This window comes from Xiphias gladius, chromosome 15 (assembly GCF_016859285.1).
Source record: "Xiphias gladius isolate SHS-SW01 ecotype Sanya breed wild chromosome 15, ASM1685928v1, whole genome shotgun sequence".
Classification (NCBI taxonomy): domain Eukaryota; kingdom Metazoa; phylum Chordata; class Actinopteri; order Istiophoriformes; family Xiphiidae; genus Xiphias; species Xiphias gladius.
Genome location: NC_053414.1, coordinates 617,531 through 639,959, shown reverse-complemented (window position 1 = coordinate 639,959; position 22,429 = coordinate 617,531). Strand labels below are relative to the sequence as shown.

The window sequence follows — 22,429 nt, the reverse complement described above, 5'->3', positions numbered from 1 at the left end:
GTGTGTGTGTGTGTGTGTGTGTGTTGCAGCTCGAGTTCCTCGGGACAGTTTTCAGATAGTCGAAGGTCACGGGACCGTCTCTGCTGTATCCTGCTCCAGGACTGGGTTTGACTGGTGGAGCAGTCAAACCCAGTCCTGGTTTTCCAGCCTCGGCGCTGGACACAACTTGAAAAGGTCCGAGCCGAGTAAAGAAGGTGAAATCTTCGTGTCTTTCCTCACATGGTTGGGGAGTCTGACATTCCTCGGTCTCACCTTTCAGACCGAGAAACTGTTGGGACCGTGGGACTCCCGCCCCGGTAGATCGGCCCGTCTCTGTAGCCCGGACCGGAGCACCGGCCTCGGGGGAAACCGGCTGCTGCCCGAGTCTGAGCGACGAGACCAGATCGATCGCATGTCTGATCACACACACAGTTCTAAAGAATGATCATTTTATCTGTGTGAATAATTAACAATGGTCAGATTGATCTGTGCTGCATAAATGTAGAAATAGAGGTGAAATGTGTCCGGTGACATGACAGAGACTCTAAATCAAACCAGAGGTTTATTCTTGTGGTTTCTTCGCGGCTGATAAGCGAGAACAATAAAGGGAAAGGGCTCTGACATCCTGTCAAATGTGCAAATGCAACCGATAAACTAAAACTGCTCTGGTCCTAATGATGCCGCCTCAGTCCACGTTGCTTTATTTATTGTTGTTGTTGTTGTTACATGTGCGTCTCCAGTCCAGTCGGTGGCGCTAAAGCGCCAGTCAACCGGTTTTCCAACCGGCAGTGAACGATAACAGGACGCAGTCGCCGATGACAAACTACCGGTGCGTCTCGTTGCTGAAGTCTGGACCAACTTGTGTCTTCGCCGCTCGGAGCGTGAGTAACGCACTGACCGTCGACGGTCGCATTCGTTACCTACACCGCGTTGCCGGGTTGTTGATGTTACCGACGCGCCACGGAGCCGGCGGCGGAGCCAGTTAGCAGAAAGCTAACCTTAGCAGAAAGCTAACCTTAGCAGAAAGCTAACCTTAGCAGAAAGCTAACCTTATCTTAGTGAGCTCGGTGTTTCACAGGATGAGCTTCACTCATTGATTCAGCTAATGTTGACCTTGAACTTCTTTCCTAGCTCCATATGTTTCTCATATTTTAGCTCAATTTTACGTTTTGTATAAAATTTGTTTGGCACCACGGTTTCCTTTAGAACCAAACTCCTTTGAAAATCTCGGGGATTAAAGTGAGAATCCTAATCTGCCAAATTAATGCTGAGATAAACTCGTGTCTGCTTCTGTTTCTTGTCCAATGATAAACATTTTATTTACGCTTCTTTATTGGCGACATGGCTAAAGTCTAGTATGTTCCCAGGGTCCGCAAAGGGGAAAATGTAGTATTTTTTGGATGGAGTTTGGTTATGACAACTCTCCCTGTGATTTATTTTTTGTGATTTATTTTATTATTATTATATTTTTGCGAGGTCTGACAGTAAACAACGACCTCGCTAGTCATTTTCAGGGAACTCGAAACCAAGTAATATTCACAGTAAAGCGCGGTTTTAGTGTCCATTAACTTAGCTGCCATCATTGGTCACGTTGTGATGTGACTTTCTTACTGTTTTCCATCAATAGTTTGTCAGGTCACACACATTCAGTCACTTCAACAGCTCTCTTACTAAAACATAGGACACATAATAAAGGGACGCGTGCAGCATCTGTTTGGAATCAGTGGTAGAGTGAGTGTTGGCGCTGGCTGCAAAGAAGTTAGTTCTTTAATGACAGGAGTTACTTTTGGACGTATTACAGATTCAGGGGGCTACAGCGGAGGAAACCCCCCCCCCACCCGTTAGCCCACCATGGCGGACATCAAGAACTTCTTGTATGCCTGGTGTGGGAAAAAGAAGCTGACTCCCAACTACGACATCCGAGCCGCAGGGAACAAAAATAGGCAGAAGTTTATGTGCGAGGTGAGTTTTCTGTGTTACCAGGTGTTGTGGGTCCTGGCAAGCAGTTGATTACTCTTGCTAACCCTAAACTCTCCGCCGCCCAGGTCCGAGTAGATGGCTTCAACTACATCGGGATGGGAAACTCCACCAACAAGAAGGACGCTCAGACCAACGCTGCCAGGGACTTCGTCAACTACCTGGTCCGAGTCGGGGAAATGAGCGCAGCAGAGGTCCCAGCTCTGGGGGTCAGCGCGTGCTGTTGTTGCTTTTTTTCTGTAAATAACTAGAGGAAAACTGGTTTCCAGACCAGACCAGTCAGTAAATGACAAGGGTATCCAAATATACAGTGACTTGAAATAGAAAAGCTGTGGGAAATTGTAAATATGTGATAAGGATACCTACGATATATTTGATTTCTAGAGCTCTTTTATTTACTCAGAGAGGCTTTACGATCACTACGATCATCACAAGTGTGGATGGATAAATCTCCTATGAACTGAGGAATTGATCACATAATCATCTCAGCACTTACCGTCCTGATGTTACGTTGAAAAGCTCTCTTGTCCTGTGTCGCCAGGTGAGCGCTCCATGCGTTGATCAGCCTGACGGAGGAGGCGGCTTCGGAAACCTCCCCTCTAGTGGTCCTCTGCCGCCCCACCTTGTAGTGAAAGCTGAGCAAGGTAACTAGAGTTCTTCGCGGTCGAGAAACGTCTTGACCCGATGTTCAACATAAATATTAGATCTGGTTTTCTTTTGTCTAACAGGAGCAGAAACGCTGACCCTAATACGCCTTCACACTATGACTGTCCTCTAACATCCAGGACTTTAACTGTCCTTAGCATATTGACGGGGTGACACCGATTCCCCAGACATTGCTGTAACCCCTCAACACTTTAAGCTGACAAGTTCAAGTTGAAACCAGATGTGTAGTATGCAGAGACAAACAGGCTGGTATGAAAAATCTCTGCTGATTGTTGAGCCAATTGGTGTAAATGAATGAAAACTGATTTGTCTAGCGAACACAATAACTCCAGAACAATACGTAGAGTTATATGCAGAAGTTTGACCACCTCTGGGCGATTTCCCTATTTTGTTGATTTTTGTAAAGACAACCCTTGCAGCAAACAGACGTTAAATGGTTTGGGCACCCTAAGTCAGTCCCCCCCCCGTTCCTGACCGATGAAGCTTCAGGCTCTTCCTACAGACCACTTCAGGTTCTGAAACATCACAGGTGTCGCAAAAAACGGACTTAACAGGGTGTCCAAACGTTCCTACACGCTGCATTCACTGTTTAATGCTTTCATTTGTGAAGTTGATGACGTAAACACTGACGGATTTAGATTTCAGCAGTCTTCATTGTGTGTCTTTTTCTTTGTTGGTTTTAGAAGAGGGCAGCGGTGGGGGGCCGGTTCCAGGAGTGACTGGACTGGGTTACTCAGGAGGAGGAAACTCTGGCTGGGGAGGAGGGGGAGGGGGAGGAGGAGCTCAATGGGACCGAGGAGCCAACCTGAAGGAGTACTACGCCAGGAGAGACGAACAGGAAGCACAGGCGGTACGTCTACTTGTTGATCCTGGGTCTGACAAAATCCAGCTGATTCTCTGTGTTCCAAAATATGATGTAGGTAGGAAAGGTTCCATCTATTTTCTAGCCCTAAATATTTTTTTTCTTTACAATAAAGTGTCACTGAGTAAATCCTTAGAGAGCCGTGGTCTCAACAGTCCGAACCTGCGTCTGTTCAGAATTTGATGAAGCCACCTCCGTCTTTTCTTTGGCTCAATATTTTTCGTAGACTCTGGAGTCGGAGGAGGTGGACCTGAACGCTAATCTTCACGGTAACTGGACCCTGGAGAACGCCAAGGCCCGCCTAAACCAGTTCTTCCAGAAGGAGAAAACCAGCGCAGAGTATAAATACAGCCAAGTTGGACCGGACCACAACAGGTCTGGATCAGAAAACTCAGAGGCTTGTAGACCGGCAGCAAATTTAAACCAAATCCACTCTGACGTGTTACGGTTTGTGCAGGCCGTTTACACAACATGCTGAAATTTTTACAGACCCGTGACCTGCTTTAAGGGCTACAACTTGTTATTTTCCTCGTTGATCAATATATAAATTGTGTTTGATAATTCTGATGGTGGTTTAGTCCATAAAATATAAAAAAGATCAACAAATGCTCGTCACAAGTTCCTAAAATCCAGAGTTTAGAAAATGCAAAATATTCAGTGTACAGCGAAATGAGAACAGGAAAAACAGACTAGCATTTACTAAATCTTCTTTAATACGGTTCTTAGACTGTGGTGTGGATTTTATGAAACTGACAGCGAGGACGCAGGCATTAGCTCGCTGTATTTTACAGCTCGTAAAGCATGTTAATCATCACGTCAGTTTGGATTTGATGTGGAGTTTACTGTCCGCCTTTCAGCCACAGACCCTCTCTTTCTAGCATGTTCAGACCTCACACCGACTCAGGACTTGTACAGCGTCTTCACGGATTGTCAATTTGGATTTATTGAAACATTTCTTAGGTTTTTCCCTTTTCGCTTTCCTCCTTTTCTGCTGCCTTTTTGTTTGCTTTCTCTGTCTGGGAGTTACAGAACCTTTTTTATTTTTTCACAGCGTTACGTGTGATTGAATCTAGCAGGTCAGTGATGATGCAGGATCATTAGGTTTCTCTCCGACTTGTACTAGTGTGAAAACCCGTCCGAGGTCCCGGCCTCCTTGTTAAAGGCAACACACACCAGCTGCGTCTTGATCACGTCAGGATGCACCACCGTCCTGTTACCCGGCAGGGATGCGCATCAACTCTCCAGAAAAGCAGCAGTTTTATCTCATTCCCTCCTCAGATCATACCACTGACCTCTCACTACTTCCGTCATCCATTGTGTGCTACAGGCAACAGATGTGACACAGCTGGTGTGTGTGAAATGAGTTGGTTGGTAGTTGAAATCCCACACTCGGTGTTCAGGATGTTCCTGTATGTTTTTCTGCTGGACTGCTGTAAACCCAGAGACCTCCGGAGTGTGTCGGCTACACCAGAGAGATCTCACCGTTTGATTTATTCCACATCTGGCAAACCGGATGTCACACCCAGTACTGTTTCTATACTGTTTACACCACACTGAAAGCAGAGCAGAGAGCAGGCTGAGAGATGGGCCCAGACACCAGCTGAATCCTGGTTTAAAAATATTGATTTTATTTAACGCAGGACTCATTTGGCATTAAGTTAAAAGAAAATGGACACTTTGCTCTTCTCCAGTTTGCTGTTGAACCCAGAAACATTCGGACCGTGTAAACGCAAATTCAGGTTTGTCACTGCAGGTTTCCCTTAAATTTAAAATTAAGATACTAAAAGTTTCGTAGTTTCTATATTCTTTCATCCATTTCCTGGGTGATGTCTAGAATATAATAATGCTCTAAGGAGTTACAAACCCAATCCTTAAGATCCAGTTTCGGCGCCTCAGTACCGAGGCATCACTGTCCCAAGTAGACACAACAACTTGTAACTTTAGTTTTTGCCTTTATAGAAAAAGTATAAGCATCAAATTAGAAAAATAACTTACTGTCCTCGTGTGTTTAGAAACAGTACCGTGAACCTGTCGTCGGTACGACTGTTTCTGAAGATTCATCAGAATTCAGCATCTTCTGTGATGTCTGAGATATTAGGCCTCATTCATCAAACCTTTGTATGCTCGTGTTTGATCTTAACTTTTCTAGATTTATCAGTGTTCATGAGATTGGTTAATGCTCTTCTAAACTTTGAGTTCTTCATAAAATAGAAAATAAAACAACTGATGTAGGTGAAAATATAAACATTTCAGTGAATTTAATATTTTAAAAAAAGCTTTGCTTCTACTCTAATATAAAAATGACCCCCAATTTCCGTGCTAGAAGATGACTGTGCAAGGTTTAGAGAAGAAATGATTGATACATGGTTGGACGAAGACAACCACTGCCAGATGTTGGCTGTCAAACGTCCCGTCCTGTTAAAAATCAATAACCAACATTTAGCTGGTGGAATGGGCAGGCGATGAATTTAGGAGACTGAGGCGGTTTCCTGCTCCATCAGGGAACACAGAGGTGAGGCCAGAATTCACAACCACACTGAAGGAAAACATGGGACAGCGTTTAGGTGCACTAAAGCTGTCTTATGGGTGCAGCTCGGGGCTCAGTGGAGTCTGGTTGTGATTTCTGGTGTCACTGTTCACCGCAGGGCAGAGAGCAGCCGGGAGAAACCAGAATCAAAGCTGTTGATTGGTGTTTTTTAATCCCAAGTCTGGCAGAAAAACATACAGGCTTCCTCCTGAGAACATGACAGGTGAGTTCATCACTTCACTTGAAGTTTTGTTCACGGCTTTTAGTCTGAAAATCTCAGAGGAATTGAAGATGTGATGTTTGTGTTTGTCTCTGCAGGAGCTTCATAGCGGAGATGCAGCTGTTTGTGAAACAGCTGGGCAGAAGTAAGACTCAGAAATATCATTATTTGATTTTTTTTTTTTTTTTTAATGAGTTACAGTAAAAACCTCATTTCAAAAAATGGGAACTTTTCAGGAACGAGTTGAATCAGCCGTGACCAAGGGTTTGATCAGCTCACTGTCGGTGGTTTGAACTGTGAGATCCAGAAGCTCAGCAGCGAGCTGAAAGGCACATCTGAGAACTCTAACGAAATCATCAAGTTTATATGTGTTAAGTGAAAATCGCTTAGGTTCGAGCTACTAAATGTAGTGGAAGTTACTGTGTAAAGATACTTTAGTGATGCAGTGATAATGCTGGAAAGTAGCTCGATTAGATGTGTAATTCATGGTCAGTGCGTTTACTTGTGGTTCTTCTCACTGACGTCCACCCTACTTGAAACCAAGATTTTGCATCTTAGATCTCCACGATGAAATGTATTTAAAAGGAGAGCGATGACAAGACCTTTTAGTACTGGTGCTCTTATCTCTTATTAAAACGGAGACTGTGTCATTTATAAAAACAAGTAAAATATCTTCAGTAGACGAAACAAACACGCCGTCAGGGATGTGCGGTGCCAGCATCGGGCTTGCATGTGCGGGATTAAATTAGTGTGCAAATTTAGGAGATTTTAGACCAGCGCTATTTCACTGTTGTCGTGCCTGTTTGTTCCTTGAGCCGGAGATACAAACAAAACAGCGCCTCTAGTGGGCAAAACTGCCTCACAGCAGCGGTTGTAGTTAGCAGTCTGATTATTTTACTAAACGTTGATCTGGATTGTAAATGAGCTAATAACTACTAAACACTGCCCGAGCAGCCAGCCTGAGTATCTTACCGTGTTTGTAGCAAAGCTCCTGTCACGGGTCCTGTCATTTATTTGCTCCGGCTGTTCTGCAGGGATCACAGCTCGAGAGCACGGCTCCAACAAGAAGCTGGCGGCCCAGTCGTGTGCGCTGTCTCTGATCCGACAGCTGTATCATCTGGGAGTCATCGAGGCGTACTCCGGAGTCACCAAGAAGAAGGAAGGGGAAACTGTAGGCCGGCAGAAAATCTCCAGCACTATTTTCCTAATTCAAAACGTCTCGTCACGAATCTGCTACATTAAACAAAGTCAAGTTTCAGTGGATCAGAAAATGTAAGTGCCTTTTGTGTTGTCCTGTGTTTCGTGTCCAGTTGGAGGCATTTGAGGTCAGCGTGTCTCCAGAGCTTCAGCAGCAGCTGGCCAGTGTCGTCCAGGAGCTCGGAGTCCACATCCCCCCACCGGTGAGTCACCTGAAAACTGACACCCACCTACCACTGATCGGTCTCATCAGGGCCAGATGACATGATACCCGATACCTCTGATAACGCTTGTGTGCGTAACTCGGTTTGTCCCGTTCAGCCTGCAGACCCCAGCAGCTCGGTGTCTCTGGTTCAGGGGAAGATGGCGACGTTCGAGCCGTCACAGCGTCAGAGCGGAGCCGGAGTCGTCCCCTGGTCACCACCTCAGGTCAACTGGAATCCCTGGACCAGCAGCAACATCGACGAAGGACCACTGGCCTATGTGAGACTTTGTTCTGCGGCTTAAAAACCCCAAGAACCTCAAGAAATATGTTTGTTTTATTCGTTGAATCGTTGAATTGAAAACAGGGGAAAAAATGGACCAAAATACCCTGAAAATCCTGTCACGTAGGAATATAATATATTTGGATATTCAGACAGCAGTGATGAATCGTTATAGGTGATACAGACAAATACTGATTAAACCCGATATGAAGGCAGCTGATCTTGGACACGCACATCAGGGATTTCAATGTTCGAGTTGATCTTTGTTTCTACATGTTCTGGAAATCCCAGAATTTTCCTAGTCATGGAAAACAATTAACTATCCTGGAAAAAGTTTACTTTAGTTAGTTATTATCGAACAAAATCAAGATCGAGTTGCCATGTTGCCAAGCTGTCCTAGGGTTTTCTGTCCTGAGACTACAGAGGTGATTAAAAAGATGACAGTAATTTGGACCATGGATAAATGACGATGATGGCGTTTTCTTTCCCATAAAACAGAACTCCCTTCTCCTTTCCAGAATTTTCTCCCCTTGTCTTGCTGAAATTTTTCAAGAGCAAATGTCAGAGAAGGAAAAAGAGAAATTTGGAGTCAGTGGGGTCCCGCTAAGTCTTGTAAAGCACTGAGGTGTGTGTGTGTTCGTTTCCCTGAAATATTTAGTTTTTACCTTCTCCAGTGCACTCCGGAGCAGATCAGCGGCGACCTGCACGATGAGCTGATGTGCCAGCTGGAACATGACGACAACCTGCAGAAGGTCAGTCGGGTCCTCCCCTTCTGCTTTATTCAACTTTAACTCTAATACACTCGAGGTTGGCAGCAGAGAGAGTTACGGTTCAGCTTCAGGTTTAATGTCTGAAGTTAGATGTGGACATTCTTACATCGTAGACTCTAAACTTTTATGAACAGGTTGATGGCAGAGATCATGTGATGTAGGTAATATGAGGGTTGATGCATCGTCCGTTTCCTGAGGCTGTTCCAGACTCCCGAGAGTCTGGTGGGTGGACTGAAGTATACCTGACCAGGGCTGTACCCAGACTTTAGAAATTTTGGGATCATAAGTTTGACCTGCACTCAGCACCCAACCGAGCCCCTCAGAAGTGTTTGACAAGCCTCCAAAGAAGATTTATTTTCTCAAATTTTATTCAGTTATATAATTGTTCACTTATAATTTCTGTAAATTTAATCTCAGTACACGTCTAAATGGTCTACATCTAAATCCATCTATTCAATTCTAATTTAAACTGTTAATTTTAAAGATATTTAATCAAAAAAAAAAAAGCCTTAATTCAGCTTTTAAAACCTGCCATGTGTAATTTTTCTGTGTAACTGTAGAAAGTAAATTTTTCTGGTTGTTTAAAACCCACAAATTCCCAAACATCTCTTATCCGCTGTGCGGTTGGAGAACAAAAAAACTAGAGGTTCTTTGGCTGTGGAGCTCCTGAGTGTTGATGAGTGACACATGAAGTCTCTGTGCGGTCCAGATCCTGGCGGAGCGCGACCAGCTGCCCGTGAAACAGTTTGAGGAGGAGATCATGGCGGCCGTCGACAGCAGCCCCGTGGTGATCATCAGAGGAGCGACGGGCTGCGGTAAAACCACTCAGGTTCCGCAGTACATCCTGGACCGCTACATCAAGGGAGGCCGAGCGTCCGACTGCAACATCGTGGTCACCCAGGTAACGCTCAGCAGCCGACCCTGAATTTCATACGCTGACGTGGGAAAGCGTTTTACGAGGCCAGGAAATGAATCGAAGCTCAAATAACAACAGACCTGAGCGTTAACGTTTGATTTCTGCCAAGGATGTATGTCATCAGGAGGAATCATCAGAATACTGACGTCAGATTCCTCCTCAGGAGTTTACAACAGGAATGTCCTACTTACTGATAACAAGCAAGGAGAAGGAAGAAGGAGTTAAGAAAATAATTTAAAAACAGAAAATAAAAGTCAGAAAAAGAGACCCACTGATGGCTCCGTCATCAGAAACTCATACTATGCATCCAAGCATTTGTATTATGAAATGCAGAAAATCAAATTATAAAAATCCCCCGGGATGATTTTGATTTCTAATTTAGAGAAACTGAAACATCGTCTTACAAACAACTGGAAAATCACCAAAAGGTTAAATACTTGAATTAAAGAATATATATATGTATGTATGTGTATAATGGTCTCATACAGTGAGAAGCGGAAAAATTGAAGTAACTTAAGACCAAGATTCAAGACCTTGAAGATGAACTAGACTTTTATTACAGTGCTCTCAAATCACTGTTAATGTTTTCAAACTCAACTCCTAACTGCGTTTTCAAGTCATGCACGATAAGATGTAGATGGTAATTTTGTCGGGCGTCCCTGAAGGGGAAACGAGTAAAAGCTTAGTTTTCCACAATTGTTGAAAAGTTTCTGTAGCTGACCAGAACCTTGTGGAGAAACGACCAGAGCCTGCTGGTCCACTCAGCCCCGAATCCCTTCCTCTCTGCAGCCCAGACGGATCAGCGCCGTGTCCGTGGCCGAGCGAGTCGCCTACGAGAGAGGGGAGGATATCGGGAAGAGCTGCGGCTACAGCGTCCGCTTCGAGTCCGTCCTCCCTCGACCCCACGCCAGCGTCCTCTTCTGCACCGTTGGTACGTAAACAGATTCGATGTGAGAGTTGAAGTGATTTTAACAAACCATTTCTGTCACACCAATGAAATTACCAGCACCGACGGCGTCAGTGGTGCCAAAACTTAACGCCCCCTGGAAACAACTAATGTAGGGGGAACAGGTCACTGCGGAAAAATTAAGAACATTTAAATTTCATCATTTTGTTTGTTCCATATTTATACTTTTGTACTTATTTATTTAACTTTATTTGGTTTTTGAACTTTCAAAAAATTTAATAGAACCATAACAATACACAGCAACTCTTTAGAACTGCTCTTAATGTTTAATTTAATTTTCTCTTGCTATGTAATAACTTACCTAGAACCTTTAGTGTGTTCTCTGCTTTATTAAAAATATTGTATTATACTGTTGTGGTGTTATAAAGGGCTGACGATACGTACGTATTACAGTGTGACGTGTTTACAGGTAATGATAAAGAGGATCATTACAGTTTGGATGCCTGTGTTAGAATCATTCAGAAAGGTGTGTAGGGATTTTCTTGAATTTTTCAGGAGAGCCACACAGAGTGTGGTAGTGTTATTAAGAAAGTGACTGTACATCTCCCCCCAGTTATGTGGCCATTTCTGCCTGAGATCCCAAACAACTGCACAAAAACATCTGGCAGTGGATAATTTAGGACGGTGCCAAAACATGAGAGCTGGGGAGGTGGGGTCACAGATAAAACAGTAAGATTAATATTAGGATACATGTAGTTGGATTGATTTGAACTTTTCACCACACACACACACACACACACACACAAACAACCTGAGCATTCTTTCATCAGTTTTCCTAAAGCTCAGCACACTGAAAAGCTGGCTTTCTCAGCTTTCCGTTTTTGAAAAAGATGCCCTTTCAGATTGAACCTTCTTAGTTTGGACGTGAACTCAGTGTTGAGTTTCAGCAGGACATTGATGAGCGTGTTTTGTGCTTCAGGCGTCCTACTGCGGAAGCTCGAGGCAGGAATCAGAGGCATCAGTCACGTTATCGTCGACGAGATCCACGAGAGAGACATCAACGTGAGTTCATTTATTAACCGATTCACCCACTGGTTCTCCTGAGTCCTGCGTGTTTAACACAACCAGTGACGAGGGAAGATGAGCGCACGTTACTTCATTTTAAAGGCCCTCAAGCCAAGAGGTTGGGGACCAGAGAACCAGGGGATCATTGGAGTAATTTTCTAGCTCCGTGTCAGAGGTCAGTGTTAAAGTCCAGTCATTTCCCTCTCTTGGTGTGTGTGTAGACGGACTTCCTGATGGTGGTCCTCAGAGACGTTGTCCAGGCTTACCCAGAGGTCCGCATCATCCTCATGTCGGCCACCATCGACACCACCATGTTCAGAGAATACTACTTCAACTGTCCCATCATCGAGGTGTTCGGACGAACCTTCCCTGTTCAAGGTACCTGTGACGTCCCTGACCCTGCTGACCTGTCTGTGTATAGAGATGGTTGACTGGCATCTGTCTAAAGCGTGAAACTAAAATCTAGAGGCCAAAACTGAGCCTGTAGCATCTGCGATCATTATGTGAGACTAAGGTACGAAGTGGCAAAGTAAGATACAAACATTTAAGAAGGCAGATTTTAAGATTTTATATTTTTTTAAGATAAAAGTGGCGCAAATCTTAAGCCCCGCTGACTAAACCAAAAGTTGGGAGTATGAATATTTTTTGGGATACAAGGGGGACGTGACAGAAAACTGAATCACTTCCATAGAGAGTTGGAGTTTTTTAACGTTACTTCACACTTCACATGTTTGCAGAGTATTTCTTGGAAGATTGTATTCAGATGACCAACTTCGTCCCCCCACCAATGGACCGAAAGAAGAAAGAAAAAGACGAGGAGGGAGGAGACGACGATGTAAGTTTTTCTTTCTTCTGATGGTGTGGTCAGTACATCAGGATCTAAATGTCCCACTTTGAGAGGAAAAGCACAAATGCAAATGTCCTCATGATCACAGAACTGCTGGGTTTATGTAACATGAGCTTTGTAACCTGAGAAAGTTCAGTCTCTCTCACGGCAAAGGATCTGCCAGCTACATACAGGATGACAAGGCCAAAGGAGGGGAAGTCATGGTCCACATTGTTTCCACATTAGCAGAAGAAGGAACAAAAAGATTTGCTTCTCAAAGTCAGAACACAATCACACAATCATTTTTCGTGGTTGCAGAAAGTTCGGTATCTAAATCTAGACTCTGAGATTCAGGATTTCATGGTTCTTCTCGCGGTTCTTCTCTTTGTCAGGGTTAGGAAACACATTTTTGGTCGTCTTTTCGAGAAGGATGGCTGAACATCCAAGTAATTCTTTTCAGAGTTGAGCTGGAGCTGGTTTTGAACTGGTTTCGTCACTGTGTCTGCAGACTAATTGTAATTTGATCTGTGGGCCGGAGTACACGGCGGAGACGAAGCATTCGATGGCTCAGATTAATGAGAAGGAGACATCCTTCGAGCTGGTCGAAGCTCTTCTGAGGTACATCGAGACGCTGCAGGTGGCCGGAGCCGTGCTCATCTTCCTGCCCGGCTGGAACCTCATCTACTCCATGCAGAGACACCTGGAGACCAACCCGCACTTTGGTACGCATCACCTCACGCCACACACCACAGCCTCAGGAGTAAGACTGAGCTGACTGCAGCCATGGCCACGTCTAGGCAGAGCATGAAATAAAAAAACATGACTCTGAAAGCAAAAGCACCTGAACCACAGTCACTGCACACAGACGCCAGACACAGTTGAGGGATATAAATTAAAGAAGTCCTCTAAGAATTCTTCAGAATAAGTTGGTGACCTTGAAATTATTTGGATTTGCGCTGAGATACAACATCCAGATTCATTATGTCTCAGCTGCAGCTGGAATCAAAACAACCAACCGTATCGACTTGTGACCAATCAGAAGGCCATGCCGGTGTTTCAGCACGAGTTTTAGTTACTAAGTACAAATGACATACTTCACATTTTTGTTGACCATTTTCAAATGCATGTACTGTTATTTTTTCGGATGTATCTTTACTTCTGTGCCCGTTGATTCCATTCATATCCACGTGGCATGAAAGTCGGATTATTGAAACTTGCTCGAATCCTCTGATGCACGAACATTAAGTTGCCTTTAATTTTTGTCAGAATCTTATGCAGTGCAGACTTTTTCATATAAATCTGCAATTAAACTGCATTACGCAGCAATGATGATGGAACTTAGGGGGAAAGATGCAGCTGACTGCTTGTCGACTACGATGGATTACACAACTCAAACAGCTTTCAAGACTCAGCCAGTAGTTTTTTATGTTGTACAGAAGTGAATGCAAATCCATCCTTCCATGAATTGGTTGGAAAAATACATCTGAACATCTAAATTGCAGCAACATGGTTTGCTGTGACGTAAAGTACACGTCATTTATATTAAAGAAGGGAAAACATGCAAAACCACAGGCTGAAGGTTGTTGGATTTGTCTTGTATTTGTGTCCAGGAAGTAACCGATACCGGATCCTGCCGCTCCACTCTCAGATCCCCCGAGAGGAGCAGAGGAAGGTGTTTGAACCGGTTCCTGACAACATCAGGAAGGTTAGAGACTCGCGCTCAGATCTGTTGCTTTCAGTTTAGTGAGATTCAAACCAATTCCCCAGGTCCAGATGACTTAAGACTCAGTCACAGAGGAGTTCGGTTTTTGTAACATCCATTCATTTCAGACACAGTATTGTGACTTCATAACAAGATTTACTCATTTCTGCATTAAATCTAGCAAAAGAAAAAGGAACTATCACATACCGTCTGCGTGGTTTTCATGTTTGTACCTTTGTCGACCTCATGGTTTTTGGGAAGTTTGTTGCTGTGATGCAGAAACAAATCTGCCTCAGTGGGATGTAATTAAGATTTGAAAATTTTTTTTAAAAGGAAAGGAGAAACTGACACAAATATTTTGCTGCCGAACTCCCCATTTTAGATAAATACATGGTTTACATTTAGTGCTTAAATTTGTTCAAATTGGTGTTATATTAATCCCTTGATCGATCTTGTATTGGCCTTAAACAGTCCAGCATCAGCCGGGCTCTAGGTGGCAGGAAATAGTTGTTTTATTGTCAGTTAGAAATCCTGGTTCGCTGGTGAAGATGTTTAAAAAGTCTGCGCTGGGATGTTGCAGGTGATTCTGTCCACCAACATCGCAGAGACGAGTATCACCATCAACGACGTCGTCTACGTCATCGACTCCTGCAAGTACGTCTGCCAGACTGTCGGTGTTTAGTGTCAGGTCGAAGGTCGAAGGTCAGACTGTCGGCGTGCTGACTGTGTGTTCGGTGTCTCCGCAGGCAGAAGGTGAAGCTCTTCACCTCCCACAACAACATGACCAACTACGCCACAGTCTGGGCCTCCAAGACCAACCTGGAGCAGAGGAAAGGTCGAGCTGGACGAGTTCGACCCGGGTTCTGCTTCCACCTCTGCAGCCACGCCCGGTTTGAGAGGTTTGAACCCCGACCTCCGGCAGCCTCCTACAACATCCCCAGTCTGCATCAGGCTGTTAGAGCTCGTCTTGTTTTCCGTCAGATCGTGGTCACAGACGTGTGTGTTGTGTCTCTGCAGGCTTGAGACTCACATGACTCCGGAGATCTTCAGGACTCCGCTGCACGAAGTCGCTCTGAGCATCAAACTGCTGAGACTCGGAGCCATCGGAAACTTCCTGTCCAAGGCCATCGAGCCGCCGCCGCTGGACGCTGTCATCGAGGCCGAACACACTCTGAAAGGTACGAAACACACACACACACACACACACACACACACACTAACATGAGAGTTGCTGCGTCGTTGATGCATTAATCCTACTTAAAATCACAATTTTTCTCATTGGTAGATAATGTGCTGCTGTATTCGCCTTCACTGCCTCATCTTTGGTTGAAACACATGCAGAAGAGGTGGCAGTTGTATTTCTGTCCTGGTTTCTGTCTGTCAGGCCACATACTGCCCAGACAGCCGCCACCAATCACGGGGTTAATGAAGATTGTATGTGGCCTGATAGTCGAGGTCAGGGGCAAAAAACAGCCTGCAGATCGCTGGCTGCTGTTAAAAAAAGCCAACGACCCGGATGAACTGTATCAGCTCTCGATTGTTATAAAGACGTCTGAGACTTGGTTGTTTTTTTTTTTTGTCACACAATTTGAGAATGAGATTAGAGATTATGATTTTATAACTATATAATATAGTCACATCTAATTTGCAAAAATTGCCGAAATATCCTTTTAGCTGAATTTTCAGACTTCATCAATTTTTTTATTGTCAAATTTATTATTCCGTTTATTTATTTATTCCCTGAAAGGAAGATAAAAAGGATCTTTGGTGAAATATCTGAAATGCACCTTTAGCTCGAGAAGGCCACTGTTCATATTTGGCTCAGAAACGCGGTGTAATCAAACTGTAAGCGTAGCTTTCAAGCCAAGGACAGAGAGCGTGTCGTTAGTGCTGGAGATGAAGATAAGGGACCAAACCGTTTCGCGTCTAAAATCATGGTTAAATTAGCAGTTCGACACAACTGTTTAATCTGCCGCAGCCAACGAGCTAATTTGCTCTCTGACCTGAAAACTGATGTTAGCTGGTGAATGTTTTTTTTTCTTTTTTACATTATTAATAAAACAGGGATTACAGACAGAAAACACTGAGCATAGTTTTCCATATGTAAAGGATAATAATAACCAACCCCACCGGTCAACACACACACAACCAAACAAACCCAACCTCCAAATGCTAAAATGTACAGTGACGGAGCAGTCGATTTTCCAGAGATTTCGGAGAACATTTCAAAGACCAAATTCCAGAACATGGATAATTTTGGACCAAACGTGTGTAGTAGTGTGGCCGGGGATTACTTCAACCAGTCACACGTAGGGTCTAGATCTCTCTGGACCAGCGAAGACCACGAAAGACTTTAAACCAAATACCAACGTGTTTTAAGACGGTGCTGAATATTTTTCCGTTCCCTCGTTCAACAAGCCGAGCTGCAGGACAAAACGTGTTCATGACTCGGAGGCGTTATGTCTTCAGGTTGTCCGTCCGTCCGTCCGTCCCATTCTCATGAACGCCGTATCTCAGGACCGCCGCTGTTAAAGATGGATGTGTGTGTGTGTGCGTTTCAGAGCTGGATGCTCTGGACACTAACGACGAGCTCACCCCCCTGGGACGGATTCTGGCTCGGCTCCCCATCGAACCCCGACTGGGGAAGATGATGATCATGGGCTGCATCTTCCAGTCAGTTCTTCCTTCACTTTACTGTCCTGATGAATAACCTGGCTGGAGGTTTCTCTGGATGAAAGCGGTAAACTGTGTTTCTGTGGCTCCCCCTAGTGTCGGAGATGCGATGTGCACCATCTCAGCCGCCTCCTGTTTCCCGGAGCCTTTCATCAATGAGGGAAAACGCCTCGGCTTCGTCCACAGAAACTTTGCCGGCAGCCGTTTCTCTGATCACGTGGCTCTGTTGTCTGTTTTCCAGGCCTGGGACGACGTCAGGTTGGTCTGAGCGCTCACATGGGGAGGGGCCGGGTCGGAGGCTGCCTTTAGTTTTTATATACTTAATTATTGTTTGAATTTAATGTGTTTTCACTGTGGGTCTGGTAGGTTTTAGTTTCGGATCCGATGAGCTTGTCTTTACCAGCCAGATCTGACAGATCCCTGTCAATACTGTTTATGTTAAACATGAAAATCAATCGATTTACTCGTCAGAGGGTTTTGCGGTCCTGCTTCAGTGTCCAAAATCCTGTATGAGTCCGGCTGTAGCCAGTAGGATTCATCCTGAGGTGTGGCGATGTTTCAGTCTGAGCCAGAGTGTGGCGGTTTTGGTTTGGTACCGCTCTCACATTGGCAGCAGAACTGATGTGATGGATTGATGGATATCTGTGGACGGCAGCAGCTTTCTCAGAGTAGATGGTCTCTTAACTCTTCCTGTTCAGGATTAACGGTGAGGAGGCAGAAAGTCGTTTCTGTGAACACAAACGTCTCAACATGTCGACTCTGAGGATGACCTGGGAGGCCAAAGTCCAGCTGAAGGAGATCCTGGTCAACTCTGGATTCCCTGAAGGTACCTGAACGCACCACCGATTCACATGGGTTAGGCGGAAAAAGTCTTCCTGTTCTAGTTGACAGATGTAAAACTGAATTCAGTGAGCGGGAAACGGCCCTCAGGGTGTTTCGTTTCCTGCAAATGAGGAAAAATGCGAAAATATCCCGACAGTCTTTGAGAGGAACGGAGAGAATTAGACAAAAAGTAGAAACACTTAGGGAACGAAGTCAATTACCCACAAGTCGTCATTGCTTTTGAAATATTCAGATTGAATGCGTTGGTCATTTCTACCAGAACTTGAGTCCAAAAATCATGAAAGAGGTACAGCACACTTCACCATGTTTGTCGGGCTGTAAACTAAATGATGTGAAAGTGATGATACACATCAGAGTTATAAAACACGGAGACAAGCTCGTGTTCCTCAGAGGACTGACATTATTCTGAGAGTTGCCTCAGTTAAAAATATTGTCAGTATCTGTCATTAATGAAAGGGACTGCAGGGGGTTTTCTTTCGATTCACTACTTGGGCTTGATTAGTCCGTCGTTTCGTGTCCAGATGATCGGGAATGATTGAGAAACGGCCGTCTGTTGTCTAACCAACAGTCCAAAGAACACACACATTCAGTTCACATTTGAAGAGCTAATTGTACGAAGGTTCTCGTTAGAAGTGCTTTGAATGCGCTTTTGAAAGCCTTTGTAGCATGAAGCTGTTTCCATGTTGAGATTCTGCCTTGAGCGAAACGATTTTTGACTCAAGATTTGTGCTTTAACTGTTTTATCTCAACATTTCATACAGACATTTAATGAGAGAAGGATTTTACTGGTCTGTGCAAATCTCTAGTGGGTTAGAGAATAACTCACCTGTTTTATTACCTCGTTTCTTTAAACTCTGAACATGTTTTTAGTTGTTTAAAAAAAAAATCAACAACACTTATTTAAAGTTGCTCCGGACAGAAGCATCTGTCAGATGAAATGAATGAATGTCTCTTATCAAAGGCTGGTGGGTCTGTTATTTTTGTTAAATAAAAATCTGCTCAGAGAAAAGATAGAAATATTCGCCATACAGCAAATCATACCAAGACCTAATGTTGTGGCCTCGTCAGAGTGTCTGATGACTCAGATGTTCAACACGGTGGGACCAGACAACAACCTGGACGTGGTGGTTTCTCTGCTGACCTTCGGCTCCTACCCGAACGTCTGTTACCACAAAGAGAAGAGGAAGATCCTGACCACCGAGGGACGCAACGCCCTCATCCACAAATCCTCCGTCAACTGTCCGTTCAGCAGCCACGACATGACCTACCCGTCGCCCTTCTTCGTCTTCGGCGAGAAGGTAAAAGTCCCAGTCCTTCCTCGCTGCCGACCTTCTGTAGTTTCCATAACGAGCAAAACTAACCGCAGTGCCCTGAAAATCAACGAACGAACCACAGACTTCTTTAGAAACGACTTCCTGGTACGCGGTGTGTGTTGTGACTCGGGATGCCGTGTGTTGTGTTGTCCTCTCAGATTCGAACCCGAGCGATCTCGGCTAAAGGGATGACTCTGGTCAGTCCTCTGCAGCTGCTGCTGTTCGCCTGCAAGAAGATCAGCTCCAACGGAGACATCGTGGAGCTGGACGACTGGTGAGACACCTGGCTACGCTATTGTTGTCTTTATCGATGAGTCTGCTGATGATCTGCGCGGTTAATCGATTAATCGTTTGATCTGAAATCTCCAGAGAATCTCCACACAGTTTCCCAACGCCAAAGGCGCTAGCAGGGTTTGTTTTGTCCAACCAACCGTCCAAAACTAAAGAGATTCCTTAACACCGACCAACATTTGTACTGTAGATAAGTACAGTTTTGAAGGACGTGTACTCTGACACTTTACACGTCTACTCCTCAACATATTGTACTTTTTACTGCATCCGTTGAGAGCTACTGTCACTAGTCACTGCACAAGTTAAGACTTTTCACACCAGATACACAGAGATTTTAAAATATGATGCTTTTTCTTATAGATTAAACTGCCCAGGAGTAAAAACGAGTAGAGCTGAAACAATTAGCCGATGGTCGGAAAATGTATCGGCAGCTGTTACGATAATTGTCAAAGCTCTTTTTTTCATGTAAAGATGCCAAACGCTTCCTGTTCCGGCTTCTCAGACGTGAGGATTTGGACTGTCGGTTGGACAAAACGGGTGTCGTCAAAGTGTCGCCCGAGGAGTTGTGTCCTCGTTTCTGAATTTTCACAAACCACACAATGGATTGATTGATCGAGAAAACAGTCAGGAGATGAATCGATAATGAAAATAATCCTTAGTTTCAGTCTGATTATAAAAATAGTTATAAATCCAACCGACCGCGACAGTAAAATGCAGCCTACACAATAAAACAGCAGAAATAAAATTACTCCGTGCAGGAAAATGGCCCCAGTGACTGTTCCGAGTAACATTTTCCATTCAGGACTTTATTATGAAATAAAATATCCGAGGACTTCTTCCACCGCTGACTCTCACCTCCCTTCACATTCATGTGTCCAGGATCAAACTGAGGATTCCCCACGAGGTGGGCGGGGGCGTCGCGGCGCTGCGGGCCGGACTGGAGGCTCTGGTGGTGGAAGTGACCAAAGACCCGGAATACATCAGACAGATGGACCAGACCAACCAACGGCTCCTCAACGTCATCAGACACGTCTCCAGGCCCTCGGCAGCCGGACTCAACATGATGAGCAACGCCCAGAGGTATCAACACACGCTCGCGCACGCACGCACACCGCGCACACACATCACGCACGCACACCGCGCACACACAGAAAAGTAAAACGTACAGCTTTTCCCTCCGAAACGAAGTAGAATATGAATTGTCATAAAATTAAAACATCCCAATAAAGTACAAGTATGTTCACATTGTTCATAAGTACAGCACTTGAGTAGATGTACTTAGTTACTTGCCACCACTGTAGTTATGGAATTTCTAATCACTTTAAATTCTCAACAAGTGGTTGAACCTGTATTTGAAAAGTGTTTTAAATTCCGGAGGAGCCTCCGTGTCATATTTGATCATATTCTCGTGCTGAGGAAATGGACGTTACACCGAATTGATCCAGGCATCAGGTAAACGACAGTAGTTGGTGTAAAACAGAGTGGAATTTAGCTTCACCTACTTTATTACTACAACAGCAGCAGCGCTCACTGTGACTCTGGATAATCCTCAGAACACGCCGGAGACCCACGTCATGGAGACGGCCTCCGCAGAAGGCGGTTCTGTGACACGAAGAAGATCGCTTTCCGAAGGGACGCGAGCCTTACGGGCCCCCGTTACGCTCGGCAAATGATTTCACTCCTCTGTCGTCTCTCTGCACAGGATGGGAGACGGTCCTCGGCCTCCGAAGATGGGACGCTTTGATGGAGCAGGAGGCTACCAGGGGGGAGGAGGAGGAGGAGGAGGGGGGGGATACAGAGGAGGAGGGGGGGGATACAGGGGAGGAGGAGGAAGCGGTTACAGGGGAGGAGGAGGTGGGTACGGGGGAGGTGGGGGTTACAGAGGAGGTGGAGGAGGCTACAGAGGAGGTGGTGGATATGGAGGAGGAGGAGGTTATAGAGGAGGAGGGGGCTACAGAGGAGGTGGAGGTGGAGGAGGAGGAGGAGGAGGAGGAGGAGGAGGATACCGAGGGGGAGGGGGAGGAGTCGGAGGAGGATACCGAGGGGGAGGAGGTGGAGGAGGATACCGAGGGGGAGGCGGAGGAGGTGGAGGAGGATACCGAGGGGGAGGCGGAGGAGGTGGAGGAGGATACCGAGGAGGTTTTTAACGTTATGTCCATCGTTTCATCGTCATCGATCTCTTTTAAATTATGAAAAAAGTCAATCCGCTCTGGTTTTCTTGTTAAGTGCAGTAATGGCACGAGTCTTCTTCTTTTGTTGTTGTACAGTAAGATGTTTGTAGTCAGGTCAGAGAGTGTGACGATGATGACGATGATGATGATGATGCTCACCTTCAGAGTTAACATGTCTGTGAGAAAAATGTACAAAAAACCCAGTAAAAACACTTCGCTTCTTGTCTTAGCTGTTAAAATCAACAGAAAAGTCTATGCGCTTCTGTATGTGTTTGATCAGACGTGTGGGGAGATGCGCTGTAATCTTGCTGATGTCAGTTTGGTGAGTTGTTGGATTATTGATTATTTGTAACTGTTAGACATGTCATCAATAAATCTTTGATATTTGCAGCTGATCTCTGAAGCAGTTTGTTTATTTATCAGTACAAGTGGTAAATTGTCATAATTAGAGAGCCACCTCTCAGTGAAAGGACCCGCTCGTAGAACCGGTTCCACACTCAGGATTTGACCACCCCAGGACCCCCGCCACCAGAGTAACCAGCCAGTAAAACACTATCACCGCCCCCAAATTGTGAGCTCCCGCCAGGCTCCTGAATCCCCAAATTCCCAGTCAAAGCTCCCTGGCCCGGCTCCGGGAGGGGGGCCCCGGTGTCCCTAATCTGGGCGATCGGACTCAGAGCCTGAGCTGGCTGCGGTGGTCCAGGATCTGATCGGGATGCTTCCCGCCGCAGGTGTGTCCAGACATGTTCAGCTGTCTAGAGTCCATATCTCATCCGGCCTGGGAGCCGGACCGCAGGATCCTGCAGCTCCCCTTTGGACCTGGACCCAGAGGAGAGGTGGGAAGTGGGCGTATGGACGAATGAAATGACGTGGCTGAGCCTGAAGGTGAAGCCCTGGACTCGCCGCTCAGTCTGTTCACCAGACACAAGCTAAAATCAGGACCCGATTCAGATTCGGAACCGATCATCCTGTTCTGCAGTTTCGTTTTCAGGCTTAGCAACAGCTCAAATCCGTTTTGATTTCCAAGTTTAGGCGGCAG

General features: G+C 45.2%; 1 protein-coding gene across 2 annotated transcripts; it reads left to right on the top strand.

Moving 5' to 3' along the window:
• The first annotated feature begins 772 nt into the window (after positions 1-772).
• dhx9 (DEAH (Asp-Glu-Ala-His) box helicase 9) lies at positions 773-21,785 on the top strand. Of its 2 annotated transcripts, none has more exons than XM_040146071.1 (28): positions 773-860; positions 1,781-1,941; positions 2,025-2,165; positions 2,498-2,600; positions 3,306-3,472; positions 3,711-3,859; positions 6,330-6,376; positions 7,266-7,402; positions 7,542-7,631; positions 7,750-7,911; positions 8,588-8,665; positions 9,393-9,584; positions 10,389-10,530; positions 11,486-11,568; positions 11,793-11,949; positions 12,309-12,406; positions 12,906-13,119; positions 14,008-14,102; positions 14,680-14,753; positions 14,846-14,998; positions 15,117-15,277; positions 16,661-16,772; positions 16,869-17,030; positions 17,471-17,598; positions 18,684-18,913; positions 19,087-19,202; positions 20,099-20,299; positions 20,922-21,785. In XM_040146071.1, the coding sequence occupies exons 2-28, from the start codon at positions 1,831-1,833 to the stop codon at positions 21,364-21,366; spliced, it is 3,948 nt and encodes a 1,315-aa protein (XP_040002005.1). In that variant the 5' UTR covers positions 773-860; positions 1,781-1,830; the 3' UTR covers positions 21,367-21,785. The 2 variants fall into 2 exon arrangements, with proteins under 2 accessions (XP_040002005.1, XP_040002006.1); XM_040146072.1 differs by having other exon boundaries at positions 20,773-20,989.
• The last annotated feature ends 644 nt before the right edge of the window (positions 21,786-22,429 follow it).

Bases quoted from the DNA above. Each gene is read 5' to 3' on its own strand.
- dhx9 (XM_040146071.1), top strand. From the start codon at position 1,831: ATGGCGGACATCAAGAACTTCTTGTATGCCTGGTGTGGGAAAAAGAAG. The intron at 11,569-11,792 runs GTGAGTTCATTT...GTGTGTGTGTAG, and splicing joins TCCACGAGAGAGACATCAAC to ACGGACTTCCTGATGGTGGT. The intron at 17,599-18,683 runs GTACCTGAACGC...TGGCCTCGTCAG, and splicing joins CAACTCTGGATTCCCTGAAG to AGTGTCTGATGACTCAGATG.